The sequence below is a fragment of the Otolemur garnettii genome, unplaced genomic scaffold, assembly GCF_000181295.1.
Source record: "Otolemur garnettii isolate 467f Iridium unplaced genomic scaffold, OtoGar3 scaffold00376, whole genome shotgun sequence".
In the NCBI taxonomy this organism is placed as follows: domain Eukaryota; kingdom Metazoa; phylum Chordata; class Mammalia; order Primates; family Galagidae; genus Otolemur; species Otolemur garnettii.
In genome coordinates, this window is record NW_003852771.1 from 154,159 (window position 1) to 179,176 (window position 25,018).

The 25,018-nt window shown below is 41.0% G+C and overlaps 2 protein-coding genes and 2 pseudogenes across 2 annotated transcripts in view; 1 reads left to right on the forward strand and 3 right to left on the reverse strand.

The window, feature by feature from the left end:
- Window positions 1-5,185, reverse strand: part of LOC100956888 (bile salt sulfotransferase-like) — a 37,304-nt gene extending 32,119 nt beyond the window's left edge. The window contains exons 1-3 of the mRNA XM_003803631.1: window positions 5,050-5,185; window positions 3,595-3,803; window positions 1,841-1,967 (exon numbers count right to left, since the gene is read on the reverse strand). Coding sequence (XP_003803679.1) covers window positions 1,841-1,967; window positions 3,595-3,803; window positions 5,050-5,185 — 472 coding nt within the window. The remainder of the gene's footprint in view (window positions 1-1,840; window positions 1,968-3,594; window positions 3,804-5,049) is intronic.
- The window catches only part of LOC105888398, a 91,846-nt pseudogene that overhangs the window by 43,682 nt on the left and 23,146 nt on the right, over window positions 1-25,018 (forward strand).
- LOC100957203 (bile salt sulfotransferase-like) lies at window positions 10,725-23,131 on the reverse strand. The gene is made up of 6 exons (XM_003803632.2): window positions 22,986-23,131; window positions 21,327-21,535; window positions 18,264-18,390; window positions 14,101-14,195; window positions 12,462-12,639; window positions 10,725-10,837 (listed from the first exon to the last, which is right to left on the reverse strand). The coding sequence occupies exons 1-6, from the start codon at window positions 23,119-23,121 to the stop codon at window positions 10,725-10,727; spliced, it is 858 nt and encodes a 285-aa protein (XP_003803680.1). The 5' UTR covers window positions 23,122-23,131.
- On the reverse strand, window positions 14,736-14,946 carry LOC105888397 (annotated as a pseudogene).

Genomic DNA, 25,018 nt, shown 5'->3' on the forward strand with positions numbered 1-25,018 from the left:
GGAGGGGGGGAGGGAGAGGGGAGGGGGATGGGTGGAGGGAGGGGGATTGGAGGGATCACTTCTGAGGTTTATCTTACAGGGGTACAAGTGTATCTTTCTAAGAGTAGCATGTGAATGTTTTAAAACAATAACTGAGAAAATGACATGAAGGCTGTGTTGACCAGTTTGATGGAAGTGTTTCGGATTGTATGTGAAAACCCCACACTGTACCCCAGAAATGCATTAATGTACATATTACCATTCAATAAAAAAAAAAAAGAAAGAAAGAAAAGGTCTGTGCATGAGTTTTAAAGCACAAATAGGTAAGATATGGGGATAGTGGTGAGGATTACAGGATGTACCTTCATCATTCACCACTATTGAGGGGACTTAACAAGATTCCTGGTGACAGCTAAAGTATAATCCAGACTTCTTTATATACCAAATGGCAAGATCAAATATTGCATTGAGGAGGGAAATGTTCTCTTCATGTCTGAGCTTCCATTATGAGGCTCCACTGTTGATTAACCTCAAGCCAGTTGGGACTTATGGCTGAAGAGTTCAGGAAAGATCAATAGCCAATATGACTGTCAGGCTTTGAAGATTGGACTTGATGCTGAGGGCAAAAAATCCAAGGATGGTGGTAAAGTGAAAATGAACTTTCCAACATATAGTAGATAACTGCAATATAGTCTAGAAGGTACATACAGTGTGCAGGTAAGGACAACAACAATGCCTTGCCTGTTAATCTAAGTGAGAGGTTAACAGTGGCTTTGCTAAATAAAGTGCCAACAGAGGCAGTAGTAAGTGGTTATTAATTATCTAAAAACAGTGTGATGAATGCTTAGTATTTAGTTAGAATCATTCTAGGCCCTGGGGCCCAAGAGTAAACATCTTCAGTTTACATTTAAGTGTGGAGACACACGGAATAGACAAATAAATAAGTACTTGCAGACAATGAGTATTACTAAGGAAAAGAAAAGTTTGGGTTCAAGTTATGAGGAGAGTGGCTACTTTACATAGTGTTACAATTGCAGGATTTCTTGAATGCAATATCATCTTATCAGAAACCAGAAGGAAGATATTATTCAAGGTGGTGGGACTTGATTACTAATTAGATGAAGGAAAGTGGTGAGGGGCAGGGAGTGTAGGGTGGGAGAAGGAAGACGCATGTGAAATGTCAGAATCATGCCAGCCCCTGGGTGAGAGGAGGATGGATCTACTTATCCAGTGAGATCAAAGTGCAGTAGAAGCAGTTTGGGGAAGGAGGAGAAATGCCCTCAGTGTTGCACAGGTGGAATTCGCGGCATCTATGTCTCTCTCCAGGCTGCTAGAGCTCTGGAGACAGATCACAGTTGAGACAGGGGACTCAGCAGGCACTTTTGAGAAAAATTGCCAATTTGCAAGTGCTTGAGAAAGCCCAGGGATTCTGTGTAATTAAAAGTATAGAGATTCTAGAGTCATGCAAACCTTTTTGAGACTGATAGAAATAGAGGATTAAGGGAGTGTTGAAAAGAGGCACTGTCTGAAAAATAATAGTAGAAGGTTAAAAGGTCAGGATTAATGGGAAGCCAATGAAAAGCTGACTTTCAGAAAGCCACAAATTTGGAGAGTGGAGAAGAAAAATATGGTAGTCTGTGTTAGTACTGGAGATGTTAGACTCAACACCTAGCTTGGACGGTTTATTAGGGACAAGCAGAGGGGCTGGCTAGAGCTCTGCTGCCACATAGTAGAGTAGGTAGACTTTGCAGATTTGGGTTCCAGTGGTGACAGAGCCTTGTAGATACAAGGTGGGTGTCAGGTGAGGTCTGAGAACGAACTCCGCGCGCCACCTAGGGCCCATATTTTACAGCACACTAACCATTTCCTTCCAGGAAGCATTCAAGAAATTGTTCCAGTGACTTTGGTTTCTTAGCGAAATTCACTGAACTCCAGAAGAAATAGCCAGATATAATAACATCCTTGGGATTTCTAATGAGATAAATCACCTTAAAGGGAAAAATAGGAGAATTAAAAATCAATGCATTGATTTCCTACTTTTTAAAATTTTCGCAAAAATAGAGAAAAAGCCAATTCTTAGAAAATGTTTATTGAACATCAGTGAATTCTTTTAATAAATTACATGGGGATTTTATCAATCAAATATAAAATTTAAAGTTCCTGTGAAATATTCACTGTTCCAAGAATACAATACTAAAAGAAAAAAACATTTTTCTTGTTCTGAAGTATATTAGTCTACTCTCAATAGGAAGCAAATGGAGTATTTTGAAATGTGAGAGATTTTGTATTTGTGTAGATAGTTTAAAGATCACTAACAGGAGAATGGATTAATATGTTATGGTGCATTTATAGATATATAGAAATATATATCCATACATACATCTAAGGCCATGGATGAATGTCACTGACATCACATTGAGTGAAAGAATCCAGGCTTTCAATAGTTCATGCAGCATAACTCTATTTATATGAAGTTCATGTAAAACTAACCTATGGTTCTATGTCAGGGCAGGATTTACCTCTGTGTGTGGGCATTGATTGGGAAGGGGCATGAGGGAGTAGAAATGGAAAGGTTCTGGATTTTTACCCAGATGAGGGTTACACATTATATTTTATGTAAATACTCATCAATATTATTACACACACATACCGAGGCAAGGTTACTTGCCATCTGAGCATCTAAATTTTCCTTTGGATTCTGTACTCACTCTCTTTGTGATATTATTCTCATCTCTCTCTAGGCCTCAGTTTCCCTACACAGGAAAACAATTAAAGACAAACACTTACCAAACACTTTAAGATACATATAGGTAGGTGTTACGACACGTAACAAATTTATTGTGCTGCTGCACAGTGTATACTTTCCACATGAGGAGACAGTTCTGCTAAGACTCTCAATTTAGTTTAAGCAAAAAAACATTTTGTTAAAAATCACAAATCAGTAAATACCCTGTAGGAAAGCGTTTTTGATTCATTTCTTTTCTTCTCTTGTCTATTTTCTTTTCTCTTTTTTTCTTATAAGTAAAGAACATTTCTAATAATGGTCTAATATTTTTTAGATCCAGGAAAATGATCGTCCCTTCTGGTGATCATTATTCAGCCACTGGGGAGATCCATGTGGCTGCTCGTCTCTATCATAGACAGATACACACAGTAAGACACAGAGGTTGGAAAAACTATCCAGGGTGTCAGAGCAATCACCTTGTATTTTGGCATTGATTTACAAATGTGCTACTTCTCATATGAAAAATTCTGTGCTTATTGAATTAACATTGGTTTACTACTTATGTGGAACAACCAAAAGTGTCTTAACTAGTATATAATGCAGTTCTAAATTCTAGCTGGGTTTAAAATATAGTTTTCTAAGATTCTGGCACTATCATGTCGCTTTGTGCCTGGTTTGTATCTGGCTGGGGTAGTCTGTGGAAGGGTTCATAGCCATGCATTCAAATATGGATCCGGGAACAGCCACACTGGCCTCATAAAAAGAACAATCTCAGGTCCCATAGACCTAGTAAATAACAATGTATTTTGACAAGGTCTCCACAGTGATTTACAAGCACATTAACCTTTCAAACTCATTAGTCACATATCTCTTGATCATTATGCACTGACCTTGGCCTTGGAACTGAAGAAAGACTTGGGGAAGAGATGGCTGGGGAGGTGGGAGCTGAGCAAGCGTGGGCCCTCCTTCTTATTTGCTGATGCAAACCTGGGCTCAGTCTCTATCCAGGGTGAGCGTTCCCACGTGGGCACAGACTGGATCCACTTGGTATCCCCCTTGGAGTGAATCAGGCAGAGAATCTCAACCAACCAGTGTGTTCCTGAATAGAGAAGGAAAAATGGTGATCACTCATTTCAATCTCACTTTTAAAAAAAAATATGGTAAAGGCTTGAGGCCTATAGCTCAGCTGCTAGGGCACTGGCCACATACACGGGGGCTGGCAAGTTTGAACTGAGGCCTGCCAAACAGCAATGGCAACTACGACAACAACAACAACAAAAATTATGGTAAAATAAACAGAACATAAAATGTACCATTTTTTAGCAGTTTACTAGTTAAGTATGTTCCCATTGTTGCTCAACCAATCTCCATAACTTTTTAATCTTGCAAAACTGAAACTCTGTACTTATAAAACAGCAATTCCTCATCCCCTCCTCCCTCTGCCCCTGGCGACCACCTTGTATTTTCCCTTCTGTGAAATTAACTACTCTAGACACCTTATATAAGCATATAAGGAGAACCACGCACTATGTGCATTTTTGTGATGGGCTAATTTAATTGAGTGTAATGTCCTCAAGGTTTATCCACACAGTAGCATGTATCAGCATTTTTTCCCTTTGGAAGGATGAAACACTTTCCCATTGTATCTATATTCCACAGTTCATTTATTCCTCATCTGTCAATGGGTGTTTGAGTTGCTGCCAGCTTTTGGCCATTTGCTGAAGTCTTTGAATATGTTCCCATTGCTCTTGGCTTTTCAGAGCCCTGCCACTTGAAGTGCTTTTGGCCTCAATATGCCCCATTTGCAGACTCTTACCCTCCAGTCCACTCCCATCAAGATAATGACCTACATCTCCCAGTCCCTCTGATTTTTCAGGCCCTAACCAATTCCTGACCACCATCCATGATGATTTTACTATGTGAAAATATCCTTCCTCACTAAGTAATTTCCCTTTCTTTCTTTTCATTTCAACTTAGATTCTGTTTTTTCTATTAAGATCATTCTTCTCCCAGCACTTTGGGAAGCTGAGATGGGAGAATAGATTTTGAGGCCAGTGTTAAAGACAAGCCTAAGCAATATAGCAAGAGCCCATCTCTATAAAAAAAATAAAAAGAAATACATTAGCTTGGTGCATGCCTGTACTTCCAGATACTTGGAAGGATCTCTTGAGCCCAGGAGTTTCAGGCTGCAGGAAGCCATGATTGAGCCACTGCACTCCAGCTGGACAATGAAGTGAGACCCTGTCTCACAGAGAAAAAAAGAGGGAGAAAGTGCTCCAACCATCTACTGAATGAATGAGAAACCCAACCACAGCCTTTCTCAGTACAGGATTCTGTTTCCTTACCTGATTTGGGGAAAGTGATTATTAATACATCTTCATCCTTTATCACAAGTGCTTCACGTGCTTTCCTTAGGATCTCAGTGTTATAACCCTTCTTCGGGAAAGGGATCCCTTCATACCATAAGTTGTCATCTGACATGATGATCAGGTCCTCAGGCTTCCCGTTAGGGTTTCAGCTGCAGAAACTGCTGGAAGCTGTGGCAGCTGCTGGCAGATTAGGTTTTATAGTAAACAGATAACAATCAGCAATCTCTGCCCAGTTATTTGGGAAGTTTGCTGGCTGATAAGGAGAGGTCAGTATTGTGACCAATAGTCAATAGAGAAATCCTATTGGGAAACTGAATTTAGAAAACATTTTGAAGATAATGTGAGTAGAATTCATAGAAGTGAAGTGGAAATTCTCTAACAAATGCAAGGACATAAAACTGTGTCTATATTAAAAATAGTTTTAATCAGTGTTATTTTTTATAAAAGTTTTAGATTTACAGAAAAATTGCAAAAAGAGTCCAGAGGAATCCCATTGTCTAGACTTCACTCAGATTTCCTGAATTTTTTTTTTTTTTTAAACAGAGTCTCACTTTGTCACCCTTGATAGAGTACCACGGCATCATAGCTCACAACAACTTTTAACTCTTGGGCTCAAGTGATTCTCTTGCCTCAGCCTCCTGAGTAGCTGAGAATGCAGGTGCCCACCACAATGCCCAGCACTTTTAGAGATGAGGTCTCACTCTGGCTCAGGCTGGTATTGAACCTGTGAGCTCAGGCAATCCACCTGTCTCAGCCTCCCAAGTGCTAGGATTACAGGTATGAGTCACTGTGCCCAGCCCAAATTTCCTGAATTTTTACCTAATGTTCTTTTTCTTCTTCAAAATCTCATCCAGGTCATCAGGTTACATATCATCATCAAGTCTCTTTCAGCTCCTCTTAGCTGTGACTGTTTCTCAGACTTTCTTTGTTTTTGATATCTGAGAATTTTGAGAAGTACTGGTCAGTTACTTTGTAGATTGTCCCCTCAGTGGGACTGGTTGGATTTTTTTCTCATAATCAGACTGGATTCATGAAGAGAAAGGTCATAGAAACAAATGGCATTATCATCACAAAATATCAAGGGTACTTAATATCAACATGGCCCAGGATGACATTAATTAACCTTGGTCATCTGAGCTCACATGTTTCAGATTTCTTCCCTGTAATTTTCCTTTCCCCTCCTCCCTTTCTCTGTGGGCCTGCCTTAAACATAAATTCTAGACTTGAATATAATCATAAGATCCCATTGCCTAAACCCCAATCAGAAACATTCTGCAAAATACTAAGCCTGTCCTCTTTAAATTGTCACATGGTCATGAAAACAAAGAAATGGAGCACAAGTCTCAGAATGAAGGAACATGAAGCTAAGTACTGTGTCAGTCCTGGACCACACATGCACACCATGCTGTAATTATATCAATGGAGCAATTGCCCAAATCTGAACAGACAATGTGGATTTAGATAATGTTGAATAATTTTATATCACTATCAGTTTCCCTGATTTCTATAATTTTCCTGTGGACATACAGCATTTATCTTTGTTCTTAGAAAATATACACTGAAATTTGGAGGGATAAAAGAATAATTGGCCAGGCACAGAGGCTCACAACTATAATCCTAGCACTGTGGAAGTCTAAGGTGGGAATATTACTTGAGCTCAGAAGTTCAAGACCAGGCTTGAGCAACAATGAGACCTCATCACTATTAAAAGTAGAAAAACTTGGCCTGTGACCCATAGTCAAAGCTTAGAGGAAGGAGCACCTGGCCCCATGAGTTTGAGGTTGCTGTGAGCTGTGATGACACCACTCCACCCTTGCCTGGGTAACAGAGTAAAATTCTACCTAAAAAAACAAAAGACAAAAAAAAAAAAAACTATCTTCTTCAACAACTGAGGCAGTAATAACTGTATATTTACATGAAAAGAATGAAGCTGGACACTTACCCTATAATATATACATTAATTAAAAATGGATCAAATAACTGAAATATCCTAAAATTCTTAAAATAAAGATACGGGTAAATGTCCATGACCTTGAATTTGCCAGTGGTTTCTTTCCCAAGGAAACATCAATTTACATGCCAAGGAAGAAGAAAAAATGGATGAATTGGTGCATGTTGAAGTGAAAAACTTTTGTGCCTCAAAGAACACTACCAAGACAGTGGAAAGAAAACCTACAGAATAGGATTATATTTCTGAACAAATAAAGAACACCTACAATTCAACAATAAAAGTCAATTTTAAAAGGGCCCAAAACTTAAGTAGACATTTCTTCAAATAAGATAAGCAAACAGCCAACACATGCAGGAAAAGAGGTTCAAGGTTATTAGTCTTTAGAGAAATGCAAATCAAAAGTACTTCCTATCCACTAGGGTCACTGGAGAACATCGATCCAACCAATAGGACTTAATTTGTCTTTTCAGAATACTACACCTAAAAGCAATACAATACACAATCTTTTCAAGTCATAAGGCTTATTCACCAAGACAGGTCAAATGCTCTGCAAAGCTCAACAAATGTCATCAATTGGAAATAATATAAATTACTCTCTTACACTAATGGCATTAAATTCTAAACCAAGAACCATAAGATATCTATAAATCTTCAAATATTTTTAAATTAAGCAAGAAATACCTGAATAACCCATGCATCAAAAAGTACTAATAATCTTTGTCCATTTTTTAAATTGTGAGTTCTATTGTGACACCGAAGTAAGCTCTGTCTTCCAAAGACATCACAGTTGCCCTGCCTTTTCTCTGTGTACAGTGAATTGTGAGGTCTTGTGCCCTTCATTGCAATTCCATTGCCAGATAATTGACCTTTTGTTTGGAAGAAATAATGTATATGTTCCTGTGTCAGTCAATCCAGCATTCTGTCAGCCCCCAGATAGTGGTGATGGCTGAGGCATTATATACTGGAAGGTATCCATTTTGACACCAACCAGCGCCCGCTTTGGGCTGAAATGGGTCTGATGTGCTGACTTTGCTGCTAAGTGATTGCTTGGCACCCCCTATAGGGATGCACCACATGAAGAGCTCAGAGCTGATCCTGGGACCAAAACATCAGACATGAGAAAGCAGCAATAGCTGGGTCAGCAATCACTATAGGATCCCCACGCTTTCAACACCGTATTCCTTGTAACTCCTTACTCATGAGCCTGGGACCTGGGCAGGGAGCACTCCCTCTGCAGTGAAGATGCCCTGAGTGGGCACAGATGTGAGGCACAGAGCTCTGCACACTCCTGTCACCCAGTAAGTCTGCCCACATGCTCCTTCCTCTGAACAGTCCTGATATGCATTGAGGAAGAAGCTGATTCTGTTCATTCCAGATCTTATCTGGCCAAGCCACTTAAGATTGCCCATCATTAGCTCAGGACAGTCCTATGCCATGAAGCAAAATGAATCAGATCACTGTGGTACAGTGTGAGCTTTGCAAAGTCATTTATGGTACAGTCTTGCCAAACATTTCTGAGTCCCATTATGTCCTTAGGCCCAATTTTGAGTCTATAAGAAACTATACAAAGGAACCTGCTAAATGTCACCCCAAGAAAGCAAAGCTCTCTGCATCATGCTATGCCAAGGCCTTTCTCCTGTGAGTGAAACATGGGATTCAGGCCAATGGGGTGAGATGATGTTAGGGGCATTGGTTGTCGTGGGTTAACTGGGGTTTCAGATACAGTGGACTCCAGTGGACTCTGGATGGTGTATGCAGAAAATGCATTTATTGAAATGATAGCGGGACCCTACAGAATCTCTACAAAGTCTAGAGAAGCTGACTTAGAAAGCAAAAAAGAAGAAAAGGAGCAAGGCATCCCCACAACCAATACCACATCCCAGAACAAGTCCTTTGAGGACCTCACTGCCATCAAGTGCTAGATGCTTTATCACTGTAGGCTACATGGGTGAGGGATCCTGAAACCACTCCTGAAAATGGAGAATTTTTTATACTGGGAGTGAATTCCTCTGCACTTATTGTCTATGCTCAACCACCACAGAGCAAGAGAACAAAACAAGGTTGGGAACTGTTTGCCATGAGCAGATGCAGGCAAACCTACCCCTAAGGGTTTAGGGAGCTGAGAAGCCAGAGAAAGACGGTAACAAATCGTTACCTGAGTTTCTCAGGCAGAAATACTCAATAGGGACTTACGAAAAACCTGAAGTGATGTCTCGGTGGTTGAGAGATATTGGGTTCTCACATCCGCCCTCTAGAAAACATTCTGGTTTCTATACCAAGGTTTTAGAGTAAAACAGGAGCAGCTGGTCATGTCTTAGATGTTCTTCAGAAACTCATGACCACTGGAGAGGTTAGATAAGCACAGTAGAACCTCTGTAAGTTGACTTCCAAAGGACTTTAGCAAACTGGTCAATACACAGAGATGGTCAACAGAAGGAACTAGAACTTATATGTACATGTGATACATGTTGGTCCATGAAAATTAGCTCAATGGGCTTGGCACTCATAGCTCAGTGGTTAGGGCACCAGCCACTACTCCAAAGCAGGCAGGTTCAAACCCAGTCTGGGCCTGCTAAACAACAATGACAACTTCAACAAAAAAATAGCCAGTTGTTGTGGCAGGTGCCTGTAGTTGCAGCTACTTGGGAAGCTGAGGCAAGAGAATTGCTTAAGCCCAAGAGTTAGAGGTTGCTATGAGCTGTAATGCCACAGCACTCTACTGAGAGTAACACAGTCAGATTCTGTCTCAAAAAAAAGAAAGAAAATTAGGTCAATGTAAAGAGGTGGTCAATGTAGGGAGGTCATCATCTATGGAGGGTCTACTGTACATTTATGATGAGTTATGTAGGCTGTAGGCATAGTTGAAAGACTTTGCTGCAGAACATTTTACCATATAGGTGTGAAACATTGGTCAAGGTGGTTTATCTTCAAAATGGCATCACCTTTTTTATGCAACAGGCTGTTTTCCTGTAGGAATTATATGTTCCTAAGGCCATAATAATAATAAATTGTAAATATACACCTGATGGGAAGAGAAGGGTCCTCAATTGTTTCTATGATTTGTTTCTTATTTTTATTATTATTTGTTCTCATCTCTATACCTGTCACTCTTTCTAATTTTTATAAAAAAATTTGGCAGGCTTCATAGCTCATCACTGTAATCCTGGGACTGTGGGAGGCCGAGGGAGGAGTATTACTTGAGGCCAGCCATTGGAGATCCTCCTGAGTAAGAGAGAGACCTAGTCTCTTCAAAAATAATAATAATGATAATAATGTGGGAATAGAGGTGCACACCTGTAATGCCAGGTACCCAGGAGGCCAAGACAGGAGAATTTCTCAAGCCTAGTAGTTGGAGGTTACAAGGAGCTATGATGATATCACTGCCCTCTAGTTCCAGTGACACAGCAAGAATCTGTCTCAATAAAATTATATTTTGAACACACTTATGGATAATACTTATATTATTTCTGTAGCATTTTATACGTTTGAAACACTACAGACATTTAGTGTCTGAGATCCCATGACATGTGTAGAAGTACCATGGTGATTTTTAACAAGGAACTGGTCAAAGATACAAAGATTTGATCATTCAAGGCTCCAGGATGAAATAGGTTTTATGCAATAACCCCCAATCATGCACACATGTAGGGACAAGAGAACAAATATCAGTATCCTATAAGATCCAGAAATATTGTAGACATTATTCCCATGGGAACAGCTCCTGAGGAAGATCTGCCATCTTCTCCTGGAACAGTTTATCAAAGGCTTCAGCTTGGGCCACCGTGAAGTAATTTTTCCAGTCCCCAGTTACTCCTGAAAAATAGGAAACAGACCTTCTGGTCAGGTGGGAGTGAGTCTTAACACATATCCTCCTTGGTCTGCTCCTACTGTCCACTGTCATGGACATTGTGGCTAATATGGCAGAATGAGCAGTGGTCCACTGGTGGGCCCTTGTGCCTCCTGGCAGCACACCTGTTTACACTGCTACCTTCCTGAAGGAGACTTCTTACCTTCTCCTCTCTCCCAGCCCCTCCTGTGCATATTCCCTCCACAGTCATGCCTGAAATGTCTGCTGACACACCCAGAATCAAGCCACTTCCCACCACCTCTGTTTCTATCACCCTGATCCATGCCAATAGCATTTCTCGCCTGTATTATGGTGACGGACTGTAAGATATCTCTCTGCTTGGGATCGGTCTCCTGTATCAGTTAGTCTCAGATGGGAGCTCCCTTGATCCCTTGATTTGGGAAACACATCTTGCCACTTTCCTGTTCAAGTTCTTTCAGGGCCCATGGGTTTCACTCAGTACAAATATGTCAGGCACTTCCAAGGTTCCCAATGATCTGTGTCCCTGTTGCTTCTTTGATTAAATCTGCATGCAATTGGGTAGGGAGTAGGGAGAGGGTAAAGTGAAGAAGGAGGGGCAGTAGTGAGTTCTCAACTAATATGTGCAATGTAAGTGTATGCAGGGCTCAATAACAACTTGAACTATACCTTTAGAAATGCAAATAATGTATCCTAATCATCTGTACCTTCACATTAACCTAAAATTTTAAAAAAAGGAAAGATATGCCTCATCAGGTCAAAAATGCAATCGTGGGGGTGACCCCTGTGGCTCAAAAGGGGTAGGGCACCGGCCCCATATGCCGGAGGTTCAAACCCAGCCCCAGCCAAAAAAAAAATGCAATTGTGGGACAGAAATTGGATTACTTTCTGCTCATTCCAAAAGAAAGTAATTTGAAGAAAGAGGAGGTTATGGGTGCACAGCAATACAAAACCCAGCAGAGCCAATTGCATTAGATGTTAGGGCTCAGACTGACCTCTTTAGTCTCTATCCTCCTGGCCAACTGGAACAGCACAAACCCTGACCTGCTCAAGGTCCTGCGATGTTTTAGAAGAATTTAATTATTTTCTTGCATGGATCACCATCCCAGATATCTGAAGTGTAGGATTTGGGGAAAACATAGTTTCTTAAACTCCATCTAATAAGTATTTTCATTTGTCTCAAGCTCAAGTGTAGGGGCCTTACAATGTCTGATAGCAAAGACTCACCTCTCTCCTTTTTCCAGCTAAGTCAATTGTTCATTTATGTCTTTGTTCTCTACACTAATTGTGCAGCAGATAGCCCCCATGTGAACACCCCAATTTCATTCTCCTTCAGCCATCAATCACGGCTTGTAAGCCTGGCAGGAGTAGCTAATTAACCTGGTTGCTGTTTTTAGGACACTCTCCTGTGTCAAATTCAGAGGAGAGAGAATCTAAATGATTTCTCATCACTCAGGTAGCCATCCCAGGATGGATCAATTTTGTCCAGGTGCCTGCAGCCATGAAAAGACACCCCTTAATTAAGGGACAGGAGAAATGTTCTCAACTATTAGCACAAGAAAGCCCTTCTTGTATTCTGAGACATTTTGAAACCAGAGCATTTGCTTTTACCTTTTCTCATAAGTGGGCTTTTGTGAACTAAATAACACTCATCCGCCATTGAGAAATTGGACATCTTGTTTTCTCTCATTGCCTGGAAGGAGCTATTCTTGAGGACTAGGCTGAGTTCTTCTGGCTCTACCTTCTTACTCAGGAACTGACAGATCTTCTCCACAGTTCTCTCTGTGTCCTAAAAGAAGGAAAAATAAGAGAGAGGACGTGAGAGAGAAAGGCAACAGAGAAACTAGGATGAGAAGCAGGATGAGGGTGAGGAGAGGGAAGAAGAAGAGAGAAACAAGACACAGAAGGGAGAAGTGATGGAGTTGGATGCAACCAGGAGAGAGCAAGAAAAACAGGTAAAGAAGAGAGAGCAGGTAGTATGTGAAAGATGCCAGGATCCTGATGGATTTCTCATACAGTTGAGTTTAGGAGAACTTAGCAGTAAAAGACAGGGCCTAGGGTTTTTAGAGAGACTTTGAAAAGGGCTCCTGGCCAATTATTAGGACTAAACAAGGAGATGTTCAGGGAGAACTTCAGAAAGATTCAATGAATCGAATTAAAATCCTGGCCGTGCTACATTAAGCCATACTATTTCTCATGACTCTCATTTGAATAATACATAGAGTTTTATAATATATTCTCATGAATTATCTTAATAATTAGTAGTTGGTTCAGGATCCTGAGATCAACTTGCTAAGATGCTAAGAAAATGGCTTTTATACAAGAAAGACATTCCTCTGAATCATAGACTTTTCTCTTAGAATTAAATGCTTTAAATTTTTTTCTTTATTTGACAAGCCCCAGTTGTCTAACAAAAGGACATAAAATTGTGGAAATAGCTAAAATTAAAGTTCAGTGTGTGAGTTGAAAGGAAAATTACAAGAAGGTGTGGCATCCTGGACCTGAGGGAGTTAAATGTGTTAAGAAAGGTTTCTTGATCACAATGATTCATGCTGAGGCCACTGGGGTTGGATGGAGGTGAGCAGAGGAAGAGGATGGGAGGTAATGTTTCTCAGGTGGAAGCGACAGCCAGTGTTCTTATTGTTTTCTCTTTTCTTCAGGATGCCACCAATAGGTCAGGTTGTTTCTACAATGATCTCCTCACCCTCACTGGTCCTGAGCATCACCTGACAGCTTCTCCTGTCTCTCAGCAGCCCCTCCAGTCCTTGGCATCTCAGCACATTCACACAGGTTGGTCTCATGCCTTCATTTCTCTTCTTACTAGTCAGGCTAAAATGTCAGACAATTAGACACATCTCTGGAACTGAACTGTAACCACCCAGTTCTGTCCCTTCCCCAGGGCCTTCTCATTACTGAGTCATCAGAAGCACCATATGTCCTGCCCACAGAGGTTTTTACAAGCACCAGTGTGAGCATGAGCCATGGTCCTCTGCCTGGATGCATGGGAAACCCCTTTAGATGTTTGAAGATAAAATATAGAAGAACATAGAAAAAAGAGCATGAATCTTGGAAAATGGCAACCAGATATGGGGCAATGGAGACCAGGGAGATAATCCCACTCCTCATGACTCTTCTCCAGGTTGAATTTTGACTGAGGAGGAGGAACAGAGACACACAGAAATGGAGAGAAGTCAGAGGAAGTAAAGGTGGTGGTGAGAGGGTGTGCACTGACTGATAAAATGACAGTTACCCATTTCAGCTCTTCATAACTCAGCATCAGGAAGTTCTCCCTCTCTCTCATGGACACCCAGCCACGAACGTGGTCAAACCATGACCCATATATCACTGTATGGGGGGAGGCAGAGAGAGAGACAGGTTAAGTCCATCTTTTAGGTTCACTACCCCACCAACTTTATTACAAAATAATTGAGAATTATAATTTGTATATATTTAGAGCATACAACATGATGTGCAGTGATACAATGGAACTCATTAACATATTCAATCACCTCACGTATTTCCCATTTTGTGATATTCAGAACATTTAAGATCAATTCACTTAGCAATATTCATGTACATAATACATGATTATTAACTATAGTCTTATTATGATTAACTATTATTAGCATGCTGTAGCATAGCTCTCCTAAACTTATTCTTGTCTAACTGAAATTTTGCACCCTTTGACCATGGTCTCCCTGATCCTGCCACCCCAGATGTAAATATATAAAGTTCAGTGTGTGAGTTGAAAGGAAATTATAAGAAGGTATGGAACCCAGAACCTGAGGGAGTTTAACATGCTAAGAAAGGGTTCCTGATTAATTTTTTTGAACTTTTAAAATTTAATGCAACTCAAATCAGCATGTGTGCTTCATTTCAGCTCCTTCACTGCCAATTCACTGCCAAACCAAGGGGCAGAGACTGCTTCAGTTTCTTCACCTTTTCTCTGTCTGTGATGACCAAGGGATAAAAGGTACCTGCTGCATCAAACTTTAAACTTCACATTATTCTTATTTTTGTTGATCTTGACAGACGTGGCATCCTTTTACCTGGCTGTGATCAGAAAGTCTTTGATTTCCTCAATTTTCCGAGGCATTGTGATGAGGTATGGGGCAGGGGGAGGGCATGGACCCTCACAGCAAGCAGAGAGAAAAGAGAAGAAAGGAAAGGCGCCCTTTTTTTTTTTAAGTGGCATAAGACAGAAACCATTTATTTTCTCATGAGGCTGAATTGGGCAGGATTCACAGGGGCAGCTCTTCTATGCTTATGCAACATTAGCTGAGCCATCTCCACTGGGGCTGTAGGAACCATTTCAAAGATGGCTCACCCATATGTCTGAAGAGCTGGCACTGGAGGCCAATTCTAATGTAAGGAGCTCCTATAAGCCCTTTTCTTAGCTTTAGCCATTATTGGTGTATTGTTATTTTTTTTTATAGCAAGAAGGTTTTATAATTCGGCACAAGTAAGGAGCACACTGGGGATACGTCCTAAAGCAGTGTGTCCTGATGTGTTATTTAGGATATACCTTTTTTATCTGTTTCCCCTTTCCTTCCACCTGTTTCATTTTAGAAAACCCCCACACATCACAACATTTCATCTTTACATACTTTAGAATATTTCTTCAGAGTAAAATGTCACTGTCAATTACATCATCACACCAACCCCCCTAAAATACTTCTTTATTATCTTCTAATAGGTAATGAGTGTTCACTTTTCCTAGATTATCTCATAAATGTCTTTTTCTGTTTGGTTTCTTTAAAGTGAGATCTGAATAAGATCCACACATAACCTTTGGTTGACATTGGGTTCACATTGGCTCGCACCAAGCAAGTGACACCTACAACCACCTCTGGGAAGGATGCAAATAGCAGAACAATGCCCACCACCAAGAGCAGGAGTCCCAGAGCATCAGCCTATGCCATGGTTTGCAGGTGTCAGGGTGGCCAAGAAAGATACAACTCACACAGACGCTGGATGGAGCAATGCTTTACTCACATAGCAAAGTTACAGAGCAAGGTCAGCATCAGTAGTGAGCACTGGGCACCCACATAGCTCTAGGCAAATCCCATTTCCTGGAATCCATTTTTCTTTTCTTTGGAGATAGTCTCACGCTGGGGTGCCATGGTGTGATCAGAGCTCACTGTAACCTTGACCTCTGGGGCTCAAGCCATCTTCCCATTTCAGTCTCCCAAGTAGCTAGGACCACAGGTGGGCACAACCATGCCTGGCTAATTTAAAAGATATTTGGGGGGTACACTGATGCTTGCTTTTTCATTCTTATGGTACTTTACATATGAGCATGTACTCCTATCTTGCAGATGGTGATTATGAGTCATTCCTTTCAATTTTCCCTGTGGCCATATGTAGCTTAGAGGTGCATGTGACCTTTCTAGGGAGGTGGGACCAAGAAAAGAGGGCCACACAGTCCCTAATAGCGAGCTCAGAGTCTCTGGTGTGAATGATCCCACAGGTCAAGGGTCCCACAGCACAGGTAACAAGAGGTAGAAAGCTCCACCTGAGCTATTGCCCTCCTCGTCCCTACAGACTCCTCACCTTGTTGAACGAAGATATGTGCTAAGAGCAGGGTACCCCTAAGGCCCTGTTAACTCATGTGTGACCCAAAACTCTTCTCTAAGACCCAGGGTCCACAGCAGGAACTCATGTTGCCTGGGTCTAAGGACAACATTCCTTAAAATTATATTCCCAAGGTGTCTTCACCTGTACAGGGAAAGGTATTTGGTTCACTCCTCTACATGGCTACACTGGGTCAGAATATTTATGTTGGTTGAGAACAATAAAGATTTTTGTGCTGGTGGTTCTTGACTGGAAAAGACAAAAAGGTCTGTGCATGGGTTTGAAAACACAGAGAGGAAAGAAATTGGAACCCAAATTCAAATAGTGGTGAGGTTTGCAGGATGTGTCCTCATCAATCACTATCAACTGGACTTTGCAAGATTCTTGGTGGCAGTTGAAGCATGATCCAGACTCTGTGCATGTACCAAATGGCAAGAACAGATAGAACACTGAGAGGGGAAGTGCTATCTTCATGTCTGGGCTTCCCACATATGGTTTCAATATTGATATTTCTCTGAAAGAGTCACCTGAACCAAGGAGGGATGCATGGCTGTGGAGTTCAGCTACGATCAATAGCAAATAGGATTTGAAGATTAGACTTTATGCTGAGGGGAAACAATCAAGGAATAGTGGGATAGAGAAAATGAACTCTCCAATGTGTAATGGATAACTGCAATATACCCTAGCAGGGGCAAGGACACCACTAACACCTTTGTTATGTTAATCTTGGCAAGAAATAACAAGGCCTCTGGTTAATAAAGTGCTATAGAAGCAGTAATAAATGGCTATTAATCATTTCAAAAAGGTGTGCTGATTGCTAATTATGTAGTAAGAATCCTTCTACCACCTGAGGTCTGACAGTGAAAAACTCAAAGACTTTACATTGTATTGTGTAGATACACAGAATAAATGAATGAATACCTGTTGGTGATGCATATTACTAAGGAAAAACCACTCAGGCAAAAATAATAGGGTGGGTATTTTATATAGTGTCACAATAGTAGGATTTTCTGAATACAGAAGTGCTTTATCACAGACCACAATAAAGATGTTAATCAAGGTGGGGGACTTGATTACTAATTAGCTAAAGGTAAATGGTGAGGGGCAGGGGGGAGGGGGGTGGGAAAACAAAGATGCATATGAAGTGTCAGCCCTTCAGTGAGGGGAGGTGGATCTACTTATTGGTTGATATTAATGTACAGTAGAAGCAGTTTGGGGAGTGGGGAGAAATGGCCTCAATCTTGCACAGACATCTACAGTTCTTTCCAGGTTGCTGGAGCTCTGGAGACAGATTACAGCCAAGGCAGGAGACTCAGCATGGAATTTTGAAAAAAAAAAAAAAAAGGTGCCAAATTGCAAGAGCTTGAGGAAGCCCAAGCATTCTGCATAACTAAAAGAATAGAGATTCCAGAGTCATGCAAACCTTTATGAGACTGATAGAAATAGAGGAGTAAGGGAGTTTTGAAAAGAAGCATTTTCTGAAAAACAATGGTACAAGGTTAGGAGATCAGGATTGCCTTGTATGAGAAGCCAATGAAAAGCTGACTTTCAGAAAGTCACACCTTAGAAGAGTGGAAAGGAATATGCTAGTCTGTATTAGTACTGGAGATGTTAAACTCGATAAATAGGGTGGATAGTTTATCAGGGACAAGCAGAGGGGCTGGCTAGAGCTCTGCTGCCACGTAAGAGAGTAGGTGGACGTTGCTCCAGTTTGGGTTCCATTGGTGACACAGCCTTGCAGCCCTGGGCTGGTGATTTGTGGATTTAAGTTGGGTGTCAGGTGAGGTCGGAGAACGGACTCCGCGCGCCCCCTAGCGTCCATATTTTCAGCACACTCACCATTTCCTTCCAGGAACCATTCAAGATATTGTTCCATTGACTTTGGTTTCTTAGCTAAATTCACAGAATTCAAGAAGAAATAGCCAGATACAATAATATCTTTGGGATTTCTGATGACATAAATTACCTTAAAGGGAAAAATGGGAGAAAGAAAAATCAATATACTTATTTACTCTCCATTTCTCATAAAAATGGAGAAAAAGCCAATTCTTTAAAAATACTTATTGAGCATCAGTGGATTATTTTAATAAATTATTTGGTGCCTTCATTAATCAAATATAAAGTTAAAGTTCCTGTGAAGTAGTCCCTTCTCCAGGATTATAACAATGGAAGAGGAAAGCGTTGTCCTCCCCTCTGGGGTATATTAGTCTACTCACAATGGGAAGCAACTGGAGGGTTTGAAAATGTAAATAGAATTGTATTTGTGTAGATACATGAAAGATCACTAGCAGGAGAATGGATTAACATGTTATGATGGGTTCATAGATATATAAAAATATATATCCATATGTTCAACCAAGACCATGGATGACTCTCACAGAATCACATTGAGTGAAGGAATCCAGGCATCCAGTGTTCATACACCATGACTATATTTGGATGAAGTTCAAGAACAAGCAAAACTAAGCTATAGTTCTAAGTCAGGGCAATGTTTATCTTTGTTCATGGGCAGTGCCTGAGAAGGGGCATCAGGGTATCAGGGGAAAGGTTCTGAATTAGAACTTAGATAAGGGTTACCAAGTGTGTGCACATACAAATACTCATCAAGTTAAGTATTACGATTACTGCACACACACACATACACACACACACACACACACACACATATCCACCTACTCACACACACAAGGAAGATTACTTGACATTTGAATACCTAAATTTTCCTTTGGACTCTACACCCACTCACTTTGTGCCTTTATTCTAGTCCATCTCCCTCTCTAGTCCTTAGTTTCCCCACGTAAGGATTTACCAACATGCATAAGACACATGTAAACAGGTGTGTTGTAACAAAGTCTTTGTGCTGCTGAATTTGGTAGAATTCCAAGACAGAAGAATATGATGCTAAGTTTCTCAATTTAATTTAAGCTGAAAATTTTTTTTATTTATTTTTGGCTGGGGCTGGGTTTGAACCCACTATCTCCAGTATATGGGGCTGGCGCCCTACTCCTTTGAGCCACAGGCACTGCCCAAAGCTGAAAAAAATTTTAAAATTCACAAAACAATAAACGCCTAGGAAAGCAAGTTTCCTTCCTTTCCTTCTTTCCTTCCTTCTTTTTCTTTTTTTGCTTTCTTTTTAACATTTATATTTTCTAGTAAAGCATGTTTCTAAAATTGATCCAATGTATATTAGACTTTGAATAACAATTATTCCTTCTGGTGATTAGTGTTCAGCCACTGGGGAGATCCATATGGCTGCTCATCTCCATAGACAGCTACACTCAGGAAGACACAGAGACACAGAAGACACAGAAGTTGGAAAATCTATCCAGGGCACCCTGGATTTCAGAAATTTTAAATATGCTGGTGCCCATATGAACCATTCTGCTTCATCATAGTAGCAAGAGGCAATTACAGAACTAAGATCCATTCACTATTTATTCTATTTTTTTTATTTTCTTGCACACATGTTTAAACTGATCACTATCTTAGAGCAACAAAAAGAGGCTTATCTAGTATACCTAGTCTGACAATTAAGTCTGAGAACTACTCACCCTACAGTAAGTGCTACATAATGAGACATTGGGGGCCCAAAAATGAATGAATATTCCGAGGTTCGAAACAAAAAGAAAATGGAGTCCCAATTCTGTGTGGTCAGTGTGGCCATTATTCCACCTGGGTGCAGGTGGGGTGAAATCCCTAACAGGGAAAGAATTTAACACATGGGCGATGGTGGTCGGGGATTTAAATGGTCAGAGGCAGAGATTGGTACATTCATTATTGAATGAATGGGACAAGCACTGGATCCTTCTTGGGCTGGTCAGTTCTACCTGGGCAGGGCAGTAATCTGATTCTATCACAGACCTCACTGCTGAATATCACTATGGTCACCTTCAAATTCTCCCATTGGGAAGCTTTGCACTGACACCAGTGCCCAGTCCACCCTTCAAAGCAAGGAATGGCCATCATCAGCTATCCTTATATTACCTTTAAGGTCCTGAATGTCATCAAAATGTCTTCCTTTCAATATTTCCTTTACCTTAAGTTAAAAAAAATCATCTGGGGGGCAGATCAGGTGGGTAGGGAGGGTGTTCCAATACAGTTATTTGTTTACTGGCTAAAAACTCCCTCACAGGCACTTTAATTGGTTCGCTATGCTTCTCACAGTCAGCTGACAATTTTGATTCACAATTTCCATGAATTTTTGCAATGTTTTCATCAGTTCTGCTCTTTACTGGCCACAGTGATCTCTCTTAACCCTTGACAGTATCTCTCTCCTCAGAAAACCATTTAATCCATATGTACACTGATGTTTTCTTCCTGGCTTTATCCACATAAATTTGGATTAACATGTCCCTGATGTAACTTTCATTCTTGCCAACTTTACCAAAAAATGTAACACTTTTTCATTACTCTAATTTAAGCTCTGACAAACTTGGGATGGCACAAAAAACACAGAACAATAATGAACACCACTCAGGAAGACACACCACACATGGACAGGAATGCAGCTGTGAGACATTGATATACCAATGCTGGGAATCCTTCCGAAGTTGTTTGGACAATGTAAGTGCATGGTGGCAAGTTCACAAACTTAATCGTCAGGCCCTCTCATATAATACAGTTATAAGTGCTAGCTGGGGTTGAAATACAGTTTCCTGCGTTGCTAGCAGGTCATTTATTCCGGATTTGTATCTGGCCAGCATAATTTCTGGAAAGGATCACACCCTTGCACTTAGCTGTAATCTCCAGAACAGCCATGCTGGCATCACCTAATGCAGAATCTCAGGTCCCATCCAGACCTATCAAAGGACAATGCTTTTCAACAAGGTCTCCACATGATGTATAGGCACATTAACATCTGAAAGATATTTATCATACATGTTTTGACCATAGTGCACTGACCTTGGCCTTGGAACTGAAGAAAGACTTGGGGAAGAGATGGATGGGGAGGTGGGAGGTGAGCAAGCGTGGGCCCTCCTTTTTATTTGCTGATGCAAACCCAGACTCAGTCTCTATCCAGGGTGAGCGTTCCCAGGTGGGCACAGACTGGACCCACTTGGTATCCCCCTTGGACTGAATCAGGCAGAGAATCTCAATCAACCAGTGTGTTCCTGGGTAAAGAGGGGAAATGATGGTCACTCATTTCAATGTGACCTTAAGAAAAATTATGGCAAAACATACATAACATAAAATGTAACATTTCTAAGCATACTATTTAGAAGTGTTAAGTATGTTCCCATTGCTGCACATTTTAATGTTGCAAAATTGAAACTATTTATTAAACAACTTCTTATTCCCCCCATTTCCATTGCATCTATGCACCACATTTTTTTATCCCTCATCTGTCAATGGGTGTTTGTGTTCTTGCCACCTTTTTGGCCATTTGCTTAAGTCTTTGAATAAGTTCCTATTGCTCTTGGTTTTTGAGGGCCCTGCCACTTGCAGCGCCTTTGACCTCAGACTGCCCTATTTTCAGACTCTTACCCTCCAGCCCCATTCCCATAGAAATATCATTTACAGCCTCTATTTCCTTGTATTTGTCCTTTTCCAATTTCTGCCCATCACCCATCATGATTGTTCTGTGGGAAAATATCCCTCCTCATCAAGTAATTTCCCTTTCATTGTTTCTATTTCTATTTAGATCCTGTCTCTTCTATTAGGATTTCAGTGGTCATTCTTCTCCCTGCCAATACACACACCTGAATCAACCTTTGGATTCACTTCTCTGAGTTCTCTTAATACTGTAGATTACCCCCTCTGAACACTCATCTTACTGTGTAAATACCTGACTGAATCCTTTTCTCTGAATGTACATGGTACTAGGCATTGCTGTCATCACTCAACCCCCAAAACATTGCACATTGTCTGGCATATAGAAAGTGCAACAGTCAGTACTGGAGTAGACGTCTTTCTCCTGTGATTCCTTCCTCAGATGGGAGAATCACTTTTAAGGACAGAAGTTGCAGACCAGCCTGAGTAATTCAGCAAAACCCCATCTCTATAAAAATAAAAACACAGCCAGGCATGGTGGCAAATGCCTGTAATCTCAGCACTGTGGGAGGCTGAGGCGAGAGGATTGCTTGAGCTCAGGAGTTCAAGGCTTGTCTGAGGAAAAGTGATCCTCCACTGATTCATGAAAAAATGGAAAAACCCAGCCGGACGCCATGGGGGAGCACCTGTAATCCCAGCAGCTTCGGAGGCTGAGGCAGCAGGATGCCCACAGCCCAAGTCTGAGGTTGCAGTGAGCTACAATGCCATTGCACTGTGCTCAGGCCATAGGGTAGAACTCTATCTTGATGGGAAAAAAAAAAAGGCAACTGTGTAAAAATAAATAAATAAATAAATATACATTAGCTTGACTTGGTTGTGCATGCCTGTAGTTCTACCCTCTTGGAAGAATCTCTTGAGCCCAGGAATTTTAGGCTTCAGAAACCTATGATTGGGCCACTGCACTCCAGATGAGTCACAGAGTGAAACACTGACTCAAAAAAAAAAAAAAAAAGAGGAAGGGATGAGGAACACAGTGATAGCCTTTCTCAGTTCAGGGCTCTGTTTCCTTACCTGATTTGGGGTAAGTCACTGCTATGACATCTTCATCCTTAATCATAAACTCTTCTTGTGCTTTTCTGAGGATTTCAGGTTTGAAATTGATTCCCGGGAAAGGTATCCCTTCATACCACAAATTGTCTTCGGCCATGATCAGCTCCTCGGGCTCAGTGTGCGGGTTTCAGCTGCAGACACTGCTAGAGGCTGTGCCAGTTGCTGGCAGGCAGGTTTTCTAGTAAAGAGAAAACAATCATTAATCTCTGCCCAGGTAGTTGTGACGTTTGATGGCTGATAAGAAGTAGGTATTGTGACCAATAGTCAAAAGGTCAATGATATTGAGCAATTGTGGACTCATAAAACATTCTAGAGGTGATCTCAGCTTGAGTTCATATGCATGAACTAGAAATTCAGTAACAATTCCAGAAACATTGAAATGTCTGCATACCTAAAAATGTTTTAATACACTTTATTTTTCATAACAGTTTTACATTTATAGAAAAATTGCAAAGAGAGTAGAAAAGATTCCCAAAGTCCAAGCTTCATTCCAATTTCCTTAATTTTTACCTAATGTACATTTTCTCCTCCATGATCCCACCCAGGACAGCATGTTGCCTATAGTCATCAAGTCTCTTTAGGCTCCTCTTGGCTGGGAGAGTTTCTCAACTTCCTTTCTTATTGATGATCCTGACAATTTTGAGAAATACTGGTCAGGTGTTTTGTAGAATGTCCCTTCAGTGGGATTTGTTGGCTGTTTATTCAGATAATTAGATTGCGTTCATGAAGATACAAAGATCGTAGAAACAAATGCCATTATCATCACATAATAATCCAGGGTACTTACTATCAACATAGTCTACCACTGGTGATGTTAACCTTGGTCACCTGAGGTCACGTGTCTCAGATTTCTCCACTGTAATTTTCCTTTTCCGCTCTTCCCTTTCTATGTGGGCAAATGTTAACCTAAAATTCTACTCCTGAATTTATTCATAAGACACATTGTATAGGCCCCAATAGAGAAACATTCTACAAAATGATAAGCCTATCCTCTTTAAGTTGTCAAATTGTAATGAAAAGCAAAGAAAAGCTGAATATATGTTTCAAATTGAAGGAAAATGTTAACTAAATATTGTGTAACTCCAAGACCATGTATATACACACATGCTATAATTACATCATTGGAAAAATTGCCCACATTTGAATATACAGCATGGATTTAGATAACTTTAAGTAATATCATGTCATTATTAGATTCCCTGATTTGTATAATTTTGCTGTGGATACATGGCCCATATACTTTTTCTTAGAAAATATACACTGAAGTTTTAAGAGATAAAAGAAAATGATCCCCTAGGCACAGTGGCTCACACCCATAGTCCTAGCACTCTGGAAGGCTGAGGCAGGAGAATCACTTGGGTCTAAGAGAGTTTGAAGTTGCAGTGAGCTATGATGATTCCACAACCCTCTAGCATATGCTACAGAGTAAGACTTCATCTCAAAAAAAGAACTGAAAAAAAAGAAGCCATCCTCTTGAACAAATGAGGCAATAACAATTGTATATTTAGGGGATTCTGGGAAGATAGCTGACTGGTAGCAACCCTAGTCAGAGGCTCCTGAGCAAAGAAAGAAAAACTGGTTGGAATCAGAATATATGAAGCCAAAGATGGGGAGCTGAGCCCAGAAAGAAGTTCAGCAAGCTGTAAATCTAAGGAAGATCATTTAAGAACACAAAATACAGGTACAAAGCGGGCTCCAGTATTGCTTGCTAGAGCCGCCCTCCTCTCACGGGTGGCAAGTGGCCACAGAGAAGTCCCCTGTGCTGGGAAGGCACATAACAACCTGGTAGAGCCTTCCGCACCCCCGCGGGTGGCAGTGGACAAGTCCCCCACTCTGGGAGGACCCAGAACTGCTTGCTAGAGCCACTCACCCCATGGGCGACAGAGGACACCCCCGCTTCAGGGCTCTGGGCAGGTCCAGAACTGCTTGCCAGAGTCGCAAGCCTCCCACGGGCAGCGGGTGGCTGGAGAGGAGTTCTACTGCTCCGGAAAGCC